The sequence below is a fragment of the Merops nubicus genome, unplaced genomic scaffold (assembly GCF_000691845.1).
Source record: "Merops nubicus isolate BGI_N331 unplaced genomic scaffold, ASM69184v1 scaffold37135, whole genome shotgun sequence".
NCBI lineage: Eukaryota > Metazoa > Chordata > Aves > Coraciiformes > Meropidae > Merops > Merops nubicus.
In genome coordinates this window covers 40173-57116 of record NW_008608254.1, presented here as the reverse complement: position 1 = coordinate 57116, position 16944 = coordinate 40173, and the positions used below count along the sequence as shown (strand labels likewise).

At 45.5% G+C, this 16944-nt stretch overlaps 1 protein-coding gene across 1 annotated transcript in view; it reads right to left on the bottom strand.

The window, feature by feature from the left end:
- Positions 1 to 16944, bottom strand: part of BCR (breakpoint cluster region) — a gene marked incomplete at its 5' end in the record, with an annotated part of 46762 nt that overhangs the window by 280 nt on the left and 29538 nt on the right. Inside the window, 12 exons of the mRNA XM_008940217.1 lie at positions 559 to 721; positions 1728 to 1833; positions 2425 to 2559; positions 4119 to 4258; positions 5079 to 5188; positions 5336 to 5395; positions 12970 to 13101; positions 13778 to 13875; positions 14344 to 14418; positions 15202 to 15306; positions 15885 to 15960; positions 16830 to 16944. The exon at positions 16830 to 16944 is cut by the window's right edge and continues 5 nt beyond it. Coding sequence (XP_008938465.1) covers positions 559 to 721; positions 1728 to 1833; positions 2425 to 2559; positions 4119 to 4258; positions 5079 to 5188; positions 5336 to 5395; positions 12970 to 13101; positions 13778 to 13875; positions 14344 to 14418; positions 15202 to 15306; positions 15885 to 15960; positions 16830 to 16944 — 1315 coding nt within the window. The remainder of the gene's footprint in view (positions 1 to 558; positions 722 to 1727; positions 1834 to 2424; positions 2560 to 4118; positions 4259 to 5078; positions 5189 to 5335; positions 5396 to 12969; positions 13102 to 13777; positions 13876 to 14343; positions 14419 to 15201; positions 15307 to 15884; positions 15961 to 16829) is intronic.

Genomic DNA, 16944 nt, shown 5'->3' with positions numbered 1-16944 from the left:
AGACGCTCTTTCCAGATTCCAGGTCATAAAAATGGTGTTGGTGTTCCACTGCACTGAGAAACTCTGATGTGCACACTGGCCTGACCAGCTAACAACACAGCCTCTATGTTGGAATTCTCTGCGTCGCCTTCAAAAGGCAGCAGTAGCCAAAGAAACCTCAATTTAGCAAAGAATTTTGTTGTGCATGAGGGAAGGTGGTTTACATGTTGGGAAGCATCACAGAAAAACACTGGTGGTCCTTTTATCCCAGGCTAGCAACATGGCACTGTGAGATGGCCCTCAAAAAATCTTACTGTGCACCAACTCAGAAGACACAGGACTGTCTGCATGCTGGCGTTTTGTCATGAAAAGCTGTATTAGTACAGGTGCAAAGTGAACTGGCTAAGAAACCCAGTTCTACAAACAGTCTAAAATGTCTGTGTAAAGGGGCCAGTTGTTTGTTTCTCAAAAAAAACTGTCATGAAAACACAGCAGGATGGCTGCAGCAGGCCTGGTGAGAGGACTGCAGTTGCCCACACACTGTCTTCAGAAGATTCAAGAACACATTTAGGATTTTACCTGCGACATGACTTCCAGTGACCAGCTGTCTGTCATTGTGATAGGCTGGGTGGGGTTCGCAGGGATTTTACTGTCCTTCTCTGAAGGTCTGAGCAGCGTTGGTCCAAAGACAGTTGCAAGATTATGCAGGGACATCTTGTTAATGCTTTCCCTCTCAGCAACCCTGGGAGAAGAAACAATCAACAATGCAGACCTTTATAAATATCTGACTTTGGAAGTGTCTTTAAGCAAGAAAACATTTATTCCTTTTGTAAAAAACAACACTCAAACAACCACTCTCTCCACTGTCCCTAAGTGAATGTTATATATAAGCAAATACCTTGATCTGACACAACCACAGTCTCCAGGCACTCTACAGACACAGCTAAACCTGGGGACTGCTGCTCACTGTCTGCACAGGGAGAAGTGGGGCAGCAACAAAGCAATGCTTTTCATCCCACTTTCATAAATGAGAAACTGAGGCACAAAGGTTAAAAAATTTACCCCAGGGCAGAAAAGTCTGCAGCAGACACACAAGTGAAAGTCAGATTTCCTGGATTTTAATCCAGAACCTCAATCTCAAAATTCTCTCTCATCTCTTCAGTGACAGTCTCTAGTATGTACAAATAAGCAGGCAAATTAACACCTTGTGCATGTGTTAAGCAAGCTCATTGTGTTAATATCAAAAGCATGGAAATACTTTTTTGCAGTTATGAGCATATCACAAAGACACAGACAAGATCAGGAAGCCTAGTCTAAGCAAGGAACTGACAACTCCAGGTAGCAAAAGTGCTGGAATTAAAAAAACAAAATGTTAGTTTGCAGATGCCTTTTGAGACAGGGCTCACAAGTCCTTAAACATGGCCAAAACATCACAATTATACTAAATCCTTTCCCGATGATCTTTGTAGCCAGATGCAGGTGCAGTTTTGTGGTGACACTGCAGCATGAATTTGCACTTGCACTGAGACTTTTGTTGGCCCTTTCCTCCCGTTCTATGAATGGGAATGGAATTTGGGGTTTAGCACCTTACCAAGTGAGAATGAGACAACAGTGGTCTGATCAGCATTCACAGCAAATCAGCAAATGCTTCATTTGTGTGATCCAGCACAAATTCAAGGAAATGCTCCTCTTTTCAAAATAAGAATGCTTTACAGATTAAACACGTGTTTAAAGGATCCACATATTACCTTTTTAAATGGTCCAAAAGGAAAAGGAATGTCACCAGGTTGGGTTCTGGAAGCGATAACAACAGGTTCAGCATACAGCTCTCCTTTGCAACAGGATCTGAAAGTGCTATGAGACAGAAAATAATAAAACATCACCATAGGCAGTGACTGAGAATTTGACTGACTGCATAATTTCCCAAACCACCTGACATGGATGGTCCTGGATGGCCTGCAATTGTAGCACAGGTTGGAAGGTCAGAGTTGCACTTTAGTACCCCCTAAGCATCTCCTTCCTTTACTGCACAGACTCACAGAGAATCCTTTTCTCCCAAGCAGTTTGAGTGCTTTCAAACTTTCAACTGCTCGGATGTTTTTCCCCTGCATGAAGTTGAGCTGTGGTATAACCCCCTGAAGAGGGCTTCCCTGGAAGACTGCATGGGGCAAACAGCACACACAGCCTCTATGAGCAGGCTGTCATTCTGTTCTGGACCTACCCTTCAGAAACACGGACATCTGCAATTTAGACAAAAAGCAAACCAGTTGAAGCTTACGGGGAGAAGCCATCTTCCCAGCGCTCATTTCTGAGCTCCACTTCACCTCCCTAATGGCTTGCTCCAGGCTTCTGTCCAACCCGTAAATATGGGCTTTGTGTTGCTGTAGGAGCAGCCTCCTACAGAAGGGTTTCAGTTATCTGGAGGTCATTTCTGCTGCTACTTACCAATGCCTTCAGCAAAGTTGGGGTACAGTTCATCTGTGAAGAGGGGTTCAGGCAGTTCCCGAAAGTACAGTTTCAAGGTGCCTGCGATGGCATTAACGTCCATCTCACTCATCATCACTGACACATCTTTGTTATCTGAAAGAGGGAAAACAGGGTAAAGAAGATGCTGGCCTTGCACTCATTCTATTTTTTCCTTACCACAGAATCACAGAATGTCTGGACTGGAAGGGACCTCCAAAGGTCATCTAGTCCAACCCCCCGCCATAAGCAGGCAGCATTCCTTTGACTGTCTTTGTTTATCCTTAGTCTTTGCTCAAACAGCCGAGAGGTTTCCTGTTTATATTTCTCCAGATTAAATGGACTACTACCTTCTGATAACTGGGAAGTGCTGCACAAATAACTAGAGTTTCTAGCTTTAACTTGAGCAGAGGGAACCTCACACTACCCAGGGCCCGTGACGCTGTGCCAGCGACCTCAGCCTGATCTGGAACAAGCCCTGCTCTCCTGTATTTCTATGCATTTCAACTTTTGTTAGTGACAACAGTTGTTAATCCAATTCCCTGCCTCCAACAGCTTAGAATAAGCGACTCTGAGGCTGTATAACTCCCCACTGAGTAGCTAAAGCACACAGGCAATTCAGGGCTCAAATTTCAGTTTTGTTACTATTAAAAACAACACAACCACCCCCTTTCTGTAAAACAAACAGACCAACCAGTAGAGCCAGTGCTGGTTTCACAAAGCTTAGTGTAAACCAGCATTTAATACAAACGAAATATGAAACACCCTTATTACACTAGTGAAGATTTTCATAAATCAGTGGTTTTGGTAGCTTAGGGGGATTGGAAAGAAAATACAAGAAGGAATAAATTTCACAAAATAAGTGAAGAAAAAGTGCAGGGAGGGTGAATTTGGGCACCCGGCACAGGTCTCATGACTGCTTGCATCAAAAGGGAGCTCAAGTGTGGCTTAAGCAGTCCTTGGACCATCATGTAGAAACTGGAAGCAGGGCAGAATTTAATTTTTTGTACCTCAGCAATTTAGTGGCATTTCATCTGCCTGATTTTGGATGCCTTTTGGGACACATATGCCCTTCTTTTAAATGCAGCATTAGTAAGGAGCCCTGTTCTGCTCAAGATCAAAGAAAGCTTTACAAAGGTTGGTGAAAGTTACCTGATTTTACAGTCTGTGCACATCCATCTAGACAGGGCTGAGAACTCTGGAGCCAACCAACTCCAGTTTTGTTAACACCCTTCCTAGTCAACCTTAGAACATGTGTTTTCCTGACTTCCTTTCACAAAACATTCTTAATTTCAAGGACTTCTATTAATTTGGAAACCTTACAACAGTGAGGAAATGATGACTTCTGATTGCTGCTGCTTCCCCTGAGGAAGGTGTCTGCCATTTAGAAAGATTTGGCAGGGCAGGCAAACCCACCATTTCGTGTCTGCTGGGAAAGATAACAAGCGTGTTATTGATGTAAGGACCCATCTCATTGTATGTCTCAGGTTATATCTGTAGCTGAAGAATATTCATAAAACACGCAGCCATGGTTAAAATGATTCTCCTTGTGCAAGGATCTTTAGCTCTTAATGCTTCTTGGGGAATGTAAGATTAAAAATAGCACAGCCACCTGACGGGGAGCTGATGCAGGTTCTTCTCCCAGTGCAAAGGAAAACACAGACACAAATACTTACTGACATCAAAGGCGGCTTTCAGAGCCTGGATGTCGGTTGCCACCCCAGAGACGCGGTAGATGCCCACCTCCTCCATCCCGCGCCGCTCCACCTCCTCCACACACTGCCGCACGATGTAGGGCACCTTTGACCTCTCTCTCCTTAAGAAAGGCAGATGGAAGAGTTCAGTGCAATCCATGTTCTCAATGCTTGTTACCCCAAAATCACCCCATCGTTTTGCTGTGCAAACCTCTTCTGGAAAACACGGTGGGCGCAAGTCTGAGCAGGCAATCAGGACTGGGCCAAAAATCTCATTTTAAAAATGGAGAGAATATTCTGACTGTCTCAGCCTGACTTGGGCTGTTCTGCAGCTGCTCGGAGCACTTGAGCTTTTGGCTGGGTCCCAGTGCCCCTCGAGCCTGCAACTCTACACAGGTAATCAGAGGATTCCCAAACAGTCCTTGGACACATAGCAACACTGTTCCTTCCCAGTTAATGCAGCTCCATAGGGAGGAAATACCACACTTGCCAAACTATTTAACAGAACAAACAGGTTTCTTCTGGCAAACTATTCATGACAAAAGATCAAGGGTTAAAATAATACAACAGGATCCAAAGAACTTGTACATTTCCGATTATGGGAAGGAAACATCACTGTTCCATGCCTCTGGAAATCTGTGACCAAGTCAACTAACTACAGAGTAAAGGGGCAAGGGGTAGTTCCAGAGCTCTGAAGAGTGATATGCAATAAGTAAACACCCCAGGTTTCGAAGCCTGCGTGCATTCTGTTTTTTTCCCCTCCCAAAAACCAAGCCCAGAGAATAAGCAGCATCTCCCTTCTGCACCCACAGCCATCTACACTAGTACCCAAGTGAGGCAGGCTGGACCGACAGATCCCTCAGCAGGGTAAAGACACGAGCACCCCACTGACCAGCTGACTTTCTAAAAAACAAGGGGGAGAAACGTGACCCATCAGCTCACTTGGTGACGATGGCAATCTTGACCCCAAACACGCCGGTCTGTTTCCGGGAGGGCATCCTTTTCAGGCTGAACTCCCGGCTGGTAAACTTCACCGACAGCTTCACTTCAACCTGAACAAAAGAGGACAGCTGTTAATTTTCAAACATTTTATTTTCTTTTCCCTTTTTTTATGCCCCCCTCATGCTGCAATGAATAGCAAAGAAATAAAGCACATCAGAGGTACAGAAGCAGTGCTAACTTCTGTTTTCTGTACTCACTCCATTCATGGAGATGACTGTGCGCTGCCAGTCTTTGTCCTGCAACGCCTGTGGCTCCAGCTGAAAAACATGGAGGTTACCCATAAGCCAGGAACAGACTTCAGAGAAACCAGCTACCCCAAAAGGCTCCTCTGAGTGAGCTGAACACTACTACTTTCAGCACCATATTTCTTTTGCATAGGAAAACACACATTCCAAGGTTTCCTAGGTTTCAGGTAATGGGACACTCAGTGTGTGGTTCTCTAAAAGCACGGTTGATAGGAACTCACACACATGGAAAAACCAGCAACATGTGCACAGTGTCTGCGCAGCAACAAAGGCAACCTCAGTGAGCAAAATCAATGTTTGCAAGCCAATAACCTCAGCTTTGACAGAGAGGCTGCATTCATTGCTGTAGCATGACAGGCACATTAACAGACAAATTTGTCCCATTTGATGGGGCTAGGATTCAGAAAAGGGGAGAAGAGATTTCTGAAATAACTGATTTGAAATAAAGGAAATTGTCTCTCCCTCTGCAGTTTTATAGGGACAGCTGAGGTTGGATGAGGGTGAAACTGCTGCACTGAAATAAAAAGCCAGGCTGGAGAACTTCATAGCTCTTGGCTATGAAGTGTCCAACAAGGACTATGTTCCACTGAATTCAAAAGTCATAATATCCTTAACTGGAAGATTAAGGAAGAGAAATATAAAGTGATCCATACAGAGACAAGTAACTTTAAACAAACCAAACGAAATGGAGAGAAATGGAGAAAATTTGCCCAGAACTCAGAGAAAGTTGCCCTACTTTAACCTGGCTATTCATTTTCATTTCAACTTGAGCATGGGGGCAGGAAGAACACCTGGCCCTGCTATTGCAAGAACTCATCAAGAAGAAACACGTTCTGAAGCAAAGCCCCGGTCTCCCATTTTCAGCTTTGCTTGATCTCTCTTGAGTGGTCAGTTGTGAGGCTGAGGAGCAGCTGACTAGTACACAGCAGTGCCCAGCAATTCCAGTACTGCCTGGGAGAGTCCTCAAGGGCCAAGGAGTGGCACTCAGCTCAAGCCAGAGCAGCAAGAGAGAGAAAAGAGCTGTCTTCACAGGGGCTTCTGTCAGCAACCAGAACCAGCCAAAGCAAGCGGACTCTGGTGCCTCCTGAGGCGTCTCGGTAATACTTGACCCTTGAACACAGAGATGCAGTAAGACCTGAGGGAGGCAACTGTACCAGACTGTGACGTGAGTTTGCTGTTGTCTACAAACAAAAAGACACTCCGTAACTAGAGCTATTCTGCAGCACAGCTCCTGCCTCTCGCAGACCCCCATGCAAAAGCAGAGGTAACTGTTGAACCAATGGCAGCTGCAGCATACATACCCTGGGAGATATTAGATGCAATCATGCTCACACTCTGAAGCCATCAACAAACTAGCCCAATGCTGCTGACAGCTACCAAGACAAGTCCCCCCATGCCCTTCCCCACTCCCTAGAAAAGACAACCAGCAGAGACAAAATTTGTCCCCGTTTGCTCACAGTGCAGAGACCCCAAGAAGCGACAGAGAAGCACGTCAGGCCAACCTTATCTCTGCGCACTTTGTTACGGAGGTGAGCCCACAGCGGGGTGCTGCCAGCACACACGTGCCTTCCTGTCGAATTGGACCGGCTCCTGTAGGTGCAACTCTGGCAGAAATTCCTGAAGACCCCTTGTAAGGAATAGTCAGTAACCAGTAGCTCCCACATTTTAGGACTGCACAAAGGTCCAGGAGGCCAATGGTGCTTAGCTTCAGTGCTTCAGCAAACCCAAATAACAGACTGCTTGCCAAGAGGGTTTGCTTATAACTCTGGTGGAACAGACCCGCCCCCGCCTGTGTGGCTGGCCAACATCCCTACAAGTTGGCCAGAATCTAGGCTGTTCTTCCCCGAATTTCCGTGCTGAAGTTTTATTTCTTTCAACAACCGCATTCTTTCCCAGAAGCAAGAGGAAACCATTTCTGAAGTGTCTGGTTTCCTATGAAGAGCAACCATGCTCAGTATTTCTGAAAGCCTGATCTCCAGCTGCCTTAATAGTCATCTCATTAAGCTGCCCAAATGGCCCTGCTGATAGACACAGCCACAGCTGATCCTCCAGCCCAAAAGCAGTTTTCCATATGCTTTTAGAATGGAGTCACTGAGAGTATATTATTTATAGCTAGGAGAGACTGGTTAGGACTCAAGGGGAGAGTGTTTTGAATATTTGCCAAAAGAAGTTACAGAAAAAGTTCATCAGGTCCCAGTTAGGGTTTCAGCAAACACGTATTACTGGTTATGTCGCAGTGATGACCAGGGAACTCCTATCACTGTACAAAACAAAGCAAGTAAATAACTGTTGAAAAGTACAAGCTGTTGAAAAGTCCTACTCTGTCTCACGACTCAATATCATATGGCTGCAAAGCACTAGGAAAAGCAGTGTGCTGGAGCTGAGAGCTTACAGAGACTCTTCCTTGCTGGGTAACTACTGGAGCTGAGCAAGGACTGCGAGTGTACCTGCTGCTACCTCTTGCTCCCTTATCTTTGAACTCAGTTGCAGCGCTGGCAGGACCCTGCACACCCCACCTGCTGTTTGACTCCTGCTGGAGAACAGCTTGTATTGAATGGAGACAGCTGGGGAGAACAGGCACCAGGGAGCGGGTCTCCCCGACCCGAGCCAACTCTGCGTAAATCACAATAACAACAGCAATTAAAAGAAGAAAAATTCCCCCCCAGGTGCTTTTTAAGTAACAAAGCAAAATGATGAATGCTAATAAAAGAGCAAAGCTTGAATAAGCTCTCAGCAACACCGACAGGAAGATCAGGGCTAACAGTCTGATGAAGTCACAGTAGGAAATAACAGTGTCCACAGGAAACGAAGAATGTCATTTAGACTTTCAGCAAGACTTCAGTCCTGGACCCTACAGCTGACTGACCTTCTATGGGCAGCAAGAGCCACTCAGGGAAAGGGCAGCTGGTGCAGACAGGTTACAAAGCAGGCTGAAGACAAAGAGAGTTAGTGAGTGCGATGCTCCAGCACAGAGAAGGCCTGTGACAAATGAGGTCATGCTGTCTTCTGGCCTGATTTGGAGATCAGTGACCTGGAAGACGGAACACCGGGTAGAAGAATGCAGTCTACAGAGAGCGTGCCAGCAGGAGGCTCGGGGCGCCCAAGGCCCCGCTCGCTCGGCCAGCTCGGGCGGGAGGGGTCGCGGAACACCCGCCCGGCACTGCGGCCGCAGCAAAATCTGCACCCTGAACGCTTCCTCAAACAGCTGCTTGGTCTGAGTGACAAAAGCACCTGTCCCACCTCCACTGCAACTGTGAAAGACTGTGTTGTTTCCATGACCTATGCAAATAGGACAGACCTGCTAAAAACCCCAAAGACTGCATCTCTCAGGCTTGTTTGCACAGTCCCCACCTTTGCACATGCTGCAGGGGGAAAATACAAACAAACCAGTTTGTCTTTACTCCCCCAGCACCTTGGGTCCCTTTGTGGCCTGTTCTTTGGCATTTGAAGTGGCAAGCTACAGCCCCAAATCCACTAATGAATCAAGCAAATGCCTGTCTGTGTCCTGCACAAAGCACAAAAGAACAAAGCAGCTCCGCACCACAGGGATTGCTGAGTCTCTGGCCCTCATAGCAGGTTAGTACTGAATTAAGACAGACAATTAGTGCATGGCAGTCAGGAGAGGCTGCATGTGCGGAACAGAGCGGTGAGGACCTGGGAAAAAGCTGAACTGAGGATGCTGGTCAACAGCAAATACAAGCCAAGCACTAAGAAAAAGAGTGCCTGGGCTCTGCCTTAGGAAACACTGTGGCGAGCTTGAGGATTTCTTTCCTTTTTTTCCCCCAGAGGAGAAAAGAAAGCATACAGAAAAACAAAGAAACATCAGTGGAAATTAAATGCCTGGGAGCAAGGAATGAGGCAACCTTAAGGTTAGTGTGTTTTATGCTATTCACATTACTTCCTCCCTTCATGAAATCTCCCTGGCAACTTTACACTCCATCAATTTTTATTTGTAACTGATGTGACATACAGGTTGTCAGAGTCTCACTGCTGCTGGAAAGTCCTAGTCCAGCCATAGCCCCATCCTTCTCAAAGCTCCCCACTGACATGTTAATCTTTCCCTCCATCACCCTTTAGACATGACCCATTGCCTTCTTCATTTCCTCCCTATTTTCATTGCCGGGATACTGTTCTGCATGAGCAAACTGTTTAAATGAACTCGTGTGTGTGAAAGGTTTTCCGAGCTGACACTTGGGAGGTAGAGCAGATGACAATCTGTTTTACATGGAAAACAACCTAGATGTCTGGAACAGCCATGTGCCCTGCTATGAGACATCCCAGATAGTTAAGGAGATGAGTGACTGTTCTGCACGGCAACAGAGGAACAGTGTTGTCCTGATGAATGACTGATGGAAGGTCATATCCTCTCAGATTTTGCAGCGTTGCTGTGAGGGAGAAGGAAATGGTTTGCCTGAGCTGACCATGCAGAAAAAAAAAAACCACCAACAAAGGAAAAAGCATTTCTAGGAGGCACCAAATGGAGGAGATGCATCACAGGATGAAGTATCAGTTTACCCATGCAGTCTGTTCACAAGGCAGAGGCCAGTGTTGCTGACATATGTGCCCACTGAGATGCAGAGTCTCAGGACCAAAGAAAAGGCTGCTACACTCAGAACACGTGGATGTGCCTGCACAGGAAGTACAAAATCCAAAGAGCAAAAGGGCCATCCCCTCAAGTGCTGAAGGTGGTTTGCAAGGCAACAACAAAAAGAAAAAAAAAAAAAAATTAAAAGAGAAAGTTTAAAATGAGAGGAGCTGACACTTAAAGCTGAACTATATTTCCTCCTATCAGACAATGTCCATTTCTTCCCCCCCCAAGCCCTCAGCAACTTCAGTTTCACAGCATACCCAGGACTGGCACCTTCTCCGTGTATTTCTCCCACCTGAGGTGCAACAGAAGCCCCCAGCCACGCATGCTGGCCAGTTAGATACTGCCCATCCAGTGCTGCCTTTCCAAAAAGGTCCAAGGAGGACTTCAATTCCAGATACACAGGAGGTTCTCCCACATTAAAACCTTGTGGTTTTATTTTTCAGGGTTAAAACTTGAAGGTTGGCAAGCAACAAAGCTTTTGCTTGTGGCTATAAAAACAGGTAAATAGAGTATTCCATAGAAAAAGAAAATATGAGCAATGGGAGCTATTAAAATTGCTGCCCATTCCTGGAAGCTTCTGACCATGTGGACCATTTTCCAGCCTTCCTTCCTCCAATACCATTATGTAACAGACAGATTTAATAAACATTTCACAGCTAAAACTAGTCCTTGTCTCCTTGATGCATTGTCTTCATCACTGCAACTCAGTGAATTTGGTGAGTCAGAAATCCCAGTAGTGGGAAGCTGGAGATTTACAATAATACACAGCTTAACAATACATTGAGATTTAGCCAGCACAGAAATGTCCTTGTTTTTATCAGCAGGAGGATGCAGACATGACTCTTGATGTTTCCAGAGTTGTTAACTAAAGGGAATTCAGGGAAAAAAACCACTCATTCAAATTCACAGACCTTGTCTTTACACAAGACAGACTTTGGCTAAGTAACAACAACACAACAAAACCAACAAAACAGAAAGCCCTAGATACACCAGCAACTCTGAAGTAAACAAAATTTAATGTAAAAGCACCTGGGAAAATCCTGAAACAAAGTTACTATAAAAGCAGTGACTTGAAAAGATGCTGACAGCACTAACACAGCTAAACCTTCAGCCACAAGGTGTATTTTGATGTTGTTGCATTATTATGATTTCTTAATAGAGAAATGGTGTTTGCTTTAAAAATAAAACTAAACCAAAATAAACCCCTTTAATAATTCTTATAAACCCCAAACCTTACATGACTCTCTTAAGACTTCTCTTTGCAGTTATTCAACAGTGTTTTTCAATAGTGTTAAAAAGCTGTGTGATGGAAGAGAAATCACTGGGAATTAAGAGGATGTTCTGAGAGTTCACCAAGTTTCTTTATAAATTGCAAGGGAGATTTATTGAAAGTGAGAGAACTTCTGTGGGTTTTTTTTTTTTTTTTTTTTAAACTTTCCTCTGTTCCTCTGAAAGAATCAGGATGCAATAATTAATATTCAAGTATCACCAAAGAGTATTTTGACTTATTAACCTAGGTGTAAAATATTTTAATGGAATGTACAATTGCTGTGCATAAAAATGCCCACTCTTGTGGGGAAAAATATATGTTAAAAATTTAAAACATTTATTTGGGTTTTATTCATTCAACATAAAATACTAGAAGAATTTAGAGGGTCAGTGATTTCAATGTTCTCCATTATAAGCACAAAAATCTCCAGGGCATCTCAGGGCTGAAAACTTGCTCTTTTGTAGTTGCTCAGCTCCATGGCAAATAAGCTTGTGTTAGCAGAAGGGACATTCCAGTTCATGGCTAGCCCTGAGAGGCATACATAGGAGGCAGCCTGTGCTGGCATTTATTGATTTATACACAAGTTTTCTTTCAAACACCCACCACGGGTTTGGCAACAAAAGCTCTCCCTGAAAACAGCACGGCAGCCTCAGGGCTGCAAGGAGGGAGGAGAGGAGCAGGCCTAAGGAAACTCTCTTAGACAATGAACCTGTCCAGAGCAAAGGTGAGCGATGATCCTGCGTCTGCCCTCAGTCAGAGCTGGTTCTGAAATCCCACAAATGGCCTTGCCCTGTGTGACCATCACTCAGGTGCTGGAGAAAGCTGTCAACCATGGTGTGATGAAGGTGTACATGGAGGAGAACTGGTGTTGATTTTCAGCGTGTCAGAAAGCAAAGGGTATGTGGGCAGGGTCTCTGCTCTGTACAACAGCCTGTCCGACTGTTGTACATTGTCCTCAGAGCATGCATCTAAACACTCTCCTAAACACCTGTGGGCAAACAGCGCAACAAACTGGAAGAAGAGGGGGAACATGTACTCTGTGCGGTCCTCTACCAATGGCTGCATTTCTCCTGCATGGAGCCTTAGTGCTTTACCACACGGCAGCTCCCCAAAAGCAGCATCCATCTGCAATCACCTCATCGCCTCCACTATTGTATTACAAATTTGCCACATAGACAAAGTGCCCCACCCAAATCTCTCTCAGAGCAGCCTGCTGTAACAGACACTATACTCTGGACATGGCAGTCATCAGGACAATAAGCCTGTCCTCCGAGGCCTCACTATCACATCAATCAACTTCCAGCTCAGAGAAGATAGCATTCCTCCCACATGATTTACAGAGGGAATAGTACATTCCTTGCTTCCTCTTGTCACAAATGGAGCATCCTCAACAGTGCCCAGGGCTCAGAGCCAGTGCAGTTCCTATATACTGTGCTGGAAATTTTGAAGTTAGGAGGCAAATCAGAGATCAAAATGTAAATTTTTGTTGTGAAAAAGCATCTGTTCATAAGGCTACTGATGTAGGGATAGGGGACAGAGCAAAAGGGAAAACCTGCTGACTTCCTGCCTGTGACTCACACTGTATACCTTGCCATCTGGAGAAAATTCTCCAATGCTAGGACAATCAGAAGGCAGGAAAAAAACCCTTCCTGAGGCACCCAGGATTCAAAAGTCCTGTTACATTTTGCAGTAAGGGTATCAGGGATGAATTAAGCACAGCCTTACCTGGATCTGTCCTTTCCCCATTATGCGATCTGTGCTCTCACCATCCTCTTTGGTGAGCTTGGTTTTGTTGTAGCACTTCTCGTAGCACAGAATCCGCAGAGTCTGTGAGCCTTCCAGCTCAATCTCAAACTCCTGCAGGGCACCAGGAAAGGAAAGAGCAATGACTACATCACAGCAGGGCACTAGTCTCCTATCAATCAACATAGTCTTCTTAAAACTCAACAGGAGGGAGCACTTAAGGAGTGACCAAAACATCCTCCCTAATGGAGCTGGTCTAGAAATAAACTGAAATTGTATTTTGTATATATAAGGTGGTCAAATCAGAGACGAAGATCCGTTGACTCCATCAGGTTTCACTGATTTTCCGCAAAGCATCGTTCAAAGAAACAAACTTACCCACCTTCCTTGTTATTTAAATTCTCTCCCCAGCTGGTTGTAATTGGCTGTAAACAGGCAAAGTGTCTATAGCTAATTCTTCCCCTCACAACAAACAAATAACACCACCTCCTTCTTCAACATATTTTTCACTTGTGTCTTTAAAAAAAATAATCAAACATGCATCTGTTTAAAAGATGATGCTGGACAAGACTCATTTGTACTGAAATGTTTAACTGTAGCTAATCCAACAGAAGATCTTCTGCAAGCTCTGACAGCCAAATGAACCTGGCATAGAAGTGTTTGCTGAGAGGCAACATATGCAGCTCAAGTACAGAGCATGCAGCAAGTTCTTCCATTTGTGGGTTTCCTGCCCATTGTGCATTGATGTTTCACACAGGGAACAAGTCACATTTAGAAAAATCCAACCTACCTCATTCCAGTTGGGCTCTGTGGTGTCTCTGTAAACTCTAGTTTTAGCCTTGTTCACAAAATATCCAAAAGAATCCACTTCTAATGTGCAGTACAAATCTGAAGAGGGGAGACAGGGGCAGAAACTTTTTTTTTAAATTTCTAGAATCCTCTAACTGGCATTAATCACTTCATCTGCATCTTCTTTGTGTTAGTGCCAGCAACATTATCCAGCACAAATCTTGTCATCTGGACCAGCAAAGTCACCTTGATGAAGCTGAAGTACCAGCACAGCTCTATAACTGGCCTCAGCACAGACAAGCCCTTCACCTCTATCAAAAATCAGGTGTATGCCCTTACCCAGTATTTCCCAAATCAATCAACAAGGAGCAGGTGGTGTACACCAATGAGGCAGATATTGGATCTCATCAACACATCAGAGACAATTTCACCAAGAGCAGCTCCCTGTTCTCCTCCCCACCATCAGCCCAGACGCTGCAATCCTAAACCAGCCCACTCCCAGCCATCACAGCACCCAAATTACCCAGCCCTGTCAATACCTCTGGGGATTACAGAACTGCAACTCACTTGAACTCTGCTTGAATCCTGTGGCAGAGTGGACAATGACGTTCAGGAATCCATAGAGACCTGGGGATTCATCATCTGTACAAAAGGCCCAAGGAATTTTGTTACATTCAAGGAGAAGCCAAGTGTAGAAGACAGAGTGAAGAGACTGATATTACAGGTAAATCAGCAGAGGGTAAGCTGTCCCTGAAAGGACAGCCCATCTCATCCGGCTGTCCCAGCAAAAGAGGAGACTGTTCCAGGGTGTCACCTGTAGTGCCTTCTGGCAACGTGGGGCTTTTACAATGACAGTTCTAGGGTCAGCAAGACAGCACAGAAGAACTTCAAAGGAGAGAAAGTAAAACATGGAGGCTAAGACTATACTAGCAGATTAAATGCTATTTTAGAGTCTCTGGTCTCTGACACAATTTTGGCCAACTAGTGTACTTTGAACGTTCAAAGCTGTCCCAGACTAGGAGTCCATAGGCACTTCAATCCCTGGCTGCAGGTAAAGACCATTTACTAGTCAATTAATATATATTGGAGGATGTCCAGGAATGTTTTTCTAACTCAGCTGTAGCCATGTAATTTGGAGCTTGTATTTTTATTGTTACAGCAAGTAACACTGCAATGACAGACTGTTCTTTTTCCTGCTGCTCTCTTTTTGTATGCTGTCATCTACTCCAACTCAACTACGCAAGCTGGGTACATATGGGCTCAGCTTTTGTTTTACAGGAACTCCCAATTTGTAACTCCTCACCAGGTTGAAGCCTGTAGCAAAAAGAAACAGGAAGAGCAGTTCTAGGGGAAATGCACAAAGGCAGGCAGGGGCAGGTTTTCACTGCAGCTGTACCATGTGAAAGAACAAACTGGAGGTCTCACCTTCCTTATTGATAGTGAGGGGAATGTTGTGGACTGTCTGAAGCTTCACACAGGAGTTTGTCAGCATCTGGAGCTCCACCGATGTGAGGGAGAAGCTTTTAAAGCCTGCCAAGGACATTCAAAGAGGGAGGAACTGAAATTCCAGGCCGAGACTGAACACACGCTCCCTCATACCTGGGCAATGCTCAGCAGCAGCATCGTGGTGCTCGGGGCTGTACTGCTGCTGCAGCCCAGCTCTATCAAGGGCATATTTAGTTACTCTTTGGAGTGAAAAGCCTCAGGATGGTTCAGAGGAAACAAGGGAGACTCTTATTTTCTTGCAAATACAAAAAACACCTATGCCAAAGAGGTATATAATTTCCTTTGGACTGGAGCCAGGTAAAAGGGTACAGCTGTTCATTCTACCTGGGACTGCAGAGTCCCAGTCTCTAGGACAAACTGGAGAATCTCTCCATGCACTTAGTAAGTGCTCTCCCTACACATTCCCTACATGTTTCTGGAAGCAAAAGTCACACAGACTGTGTTTTGTTCAGATGTGCAGAGACAGATGACATCCACGTTGCACTGTGGATTTCAATGCACACCTCTGTTTTTGCAGGGAACCTTCCCAAAACCTCATCCTCTGGACTCCTCTCTAATAAGATCACAGTATTTGTACCACTGCCCAGCTGAGGGACACTCACATTTCTTTTGCTGCTCCCGGATGTTCTCCCTCCATTCTGCCCTTTCATAGTCCGATGAAATGAGGAACGTGTAACTCTACCCAAGGAAACAGAAGAAAACAGCGTATGCATTAGTCTGAGCAACCACTGAGAGCAAGCCTGCAAGCCTCCAGGGGAAATTGCTGGATATACTGTCCTTCTGGCACTCCTGCCACTTGCCCTACATCACAGCTTTGTCAGCGACAGGCAGGACTCTGGCAAAGTGCCTTCTCAGCAGTGTGCCAGTGGCACCATCACAGAGTCCTGTGGTGAGAGCTCTCACAGAGCTCCACCCTGCAAAGAGCAGCTGTGTCCCTGGCAGCACGAGGTCCCACTGCAGCTCTGTGCTATTCCTCACAGCGGCTGCACCAGGAAACCCAAAAGCCTTCAGCACAGGCCTAGACACTGATGCAAACTGAGGAAGCAGCACCCAGCTCGTGGATTTTTACCGAGTAGTAACAGGATGTTGTGAGAATCCTGTGAAAGGTCACAGCGACAGCTTACAGCACTGCCAGAGCAGGGGATACCTCTGGCACACTGAACATCCCACAGCACTAAAGGAGACTGTTCACAACCCTTCAGCATCTCTGGTGCCAAGCGCAGCCTACACTCCTGAGGAGACAGCCCTGGTTGTGCTAAGCCCTGAACTTGAAAGGGAGTCTAGAAGGCAGCTGGTGCAGAGCTTTATCCTACATGAAGACAGCTGCTCCTATTGCTCTGCCAGGGCAGGTGCTGAGCTAGGGGATTAATTTCTAATGTTATTTTTTGAATGCAAATTATTCACAGCCTTACAAGGTGTCATTGTAACCTTTGGTGTACCAGGAGTTACGTGTCTGCTGCTTGAAAAGGGTTTTCATGCCAGAGAGCAGAGGGCACGAAGACCCTGCACAACAGTGCCCACAGAGACCCGAGGCCAGAGCCACTCACCTTGCCGTTGCGATTGTGCACCCGGAAGGCCATGCTGGGAGACATCAGCAGCAGGAGGGATTCCTGCTCCGAGAGCTTCTTTTTCAACCTCTCAATGACCTTGCTGCCTTTATTG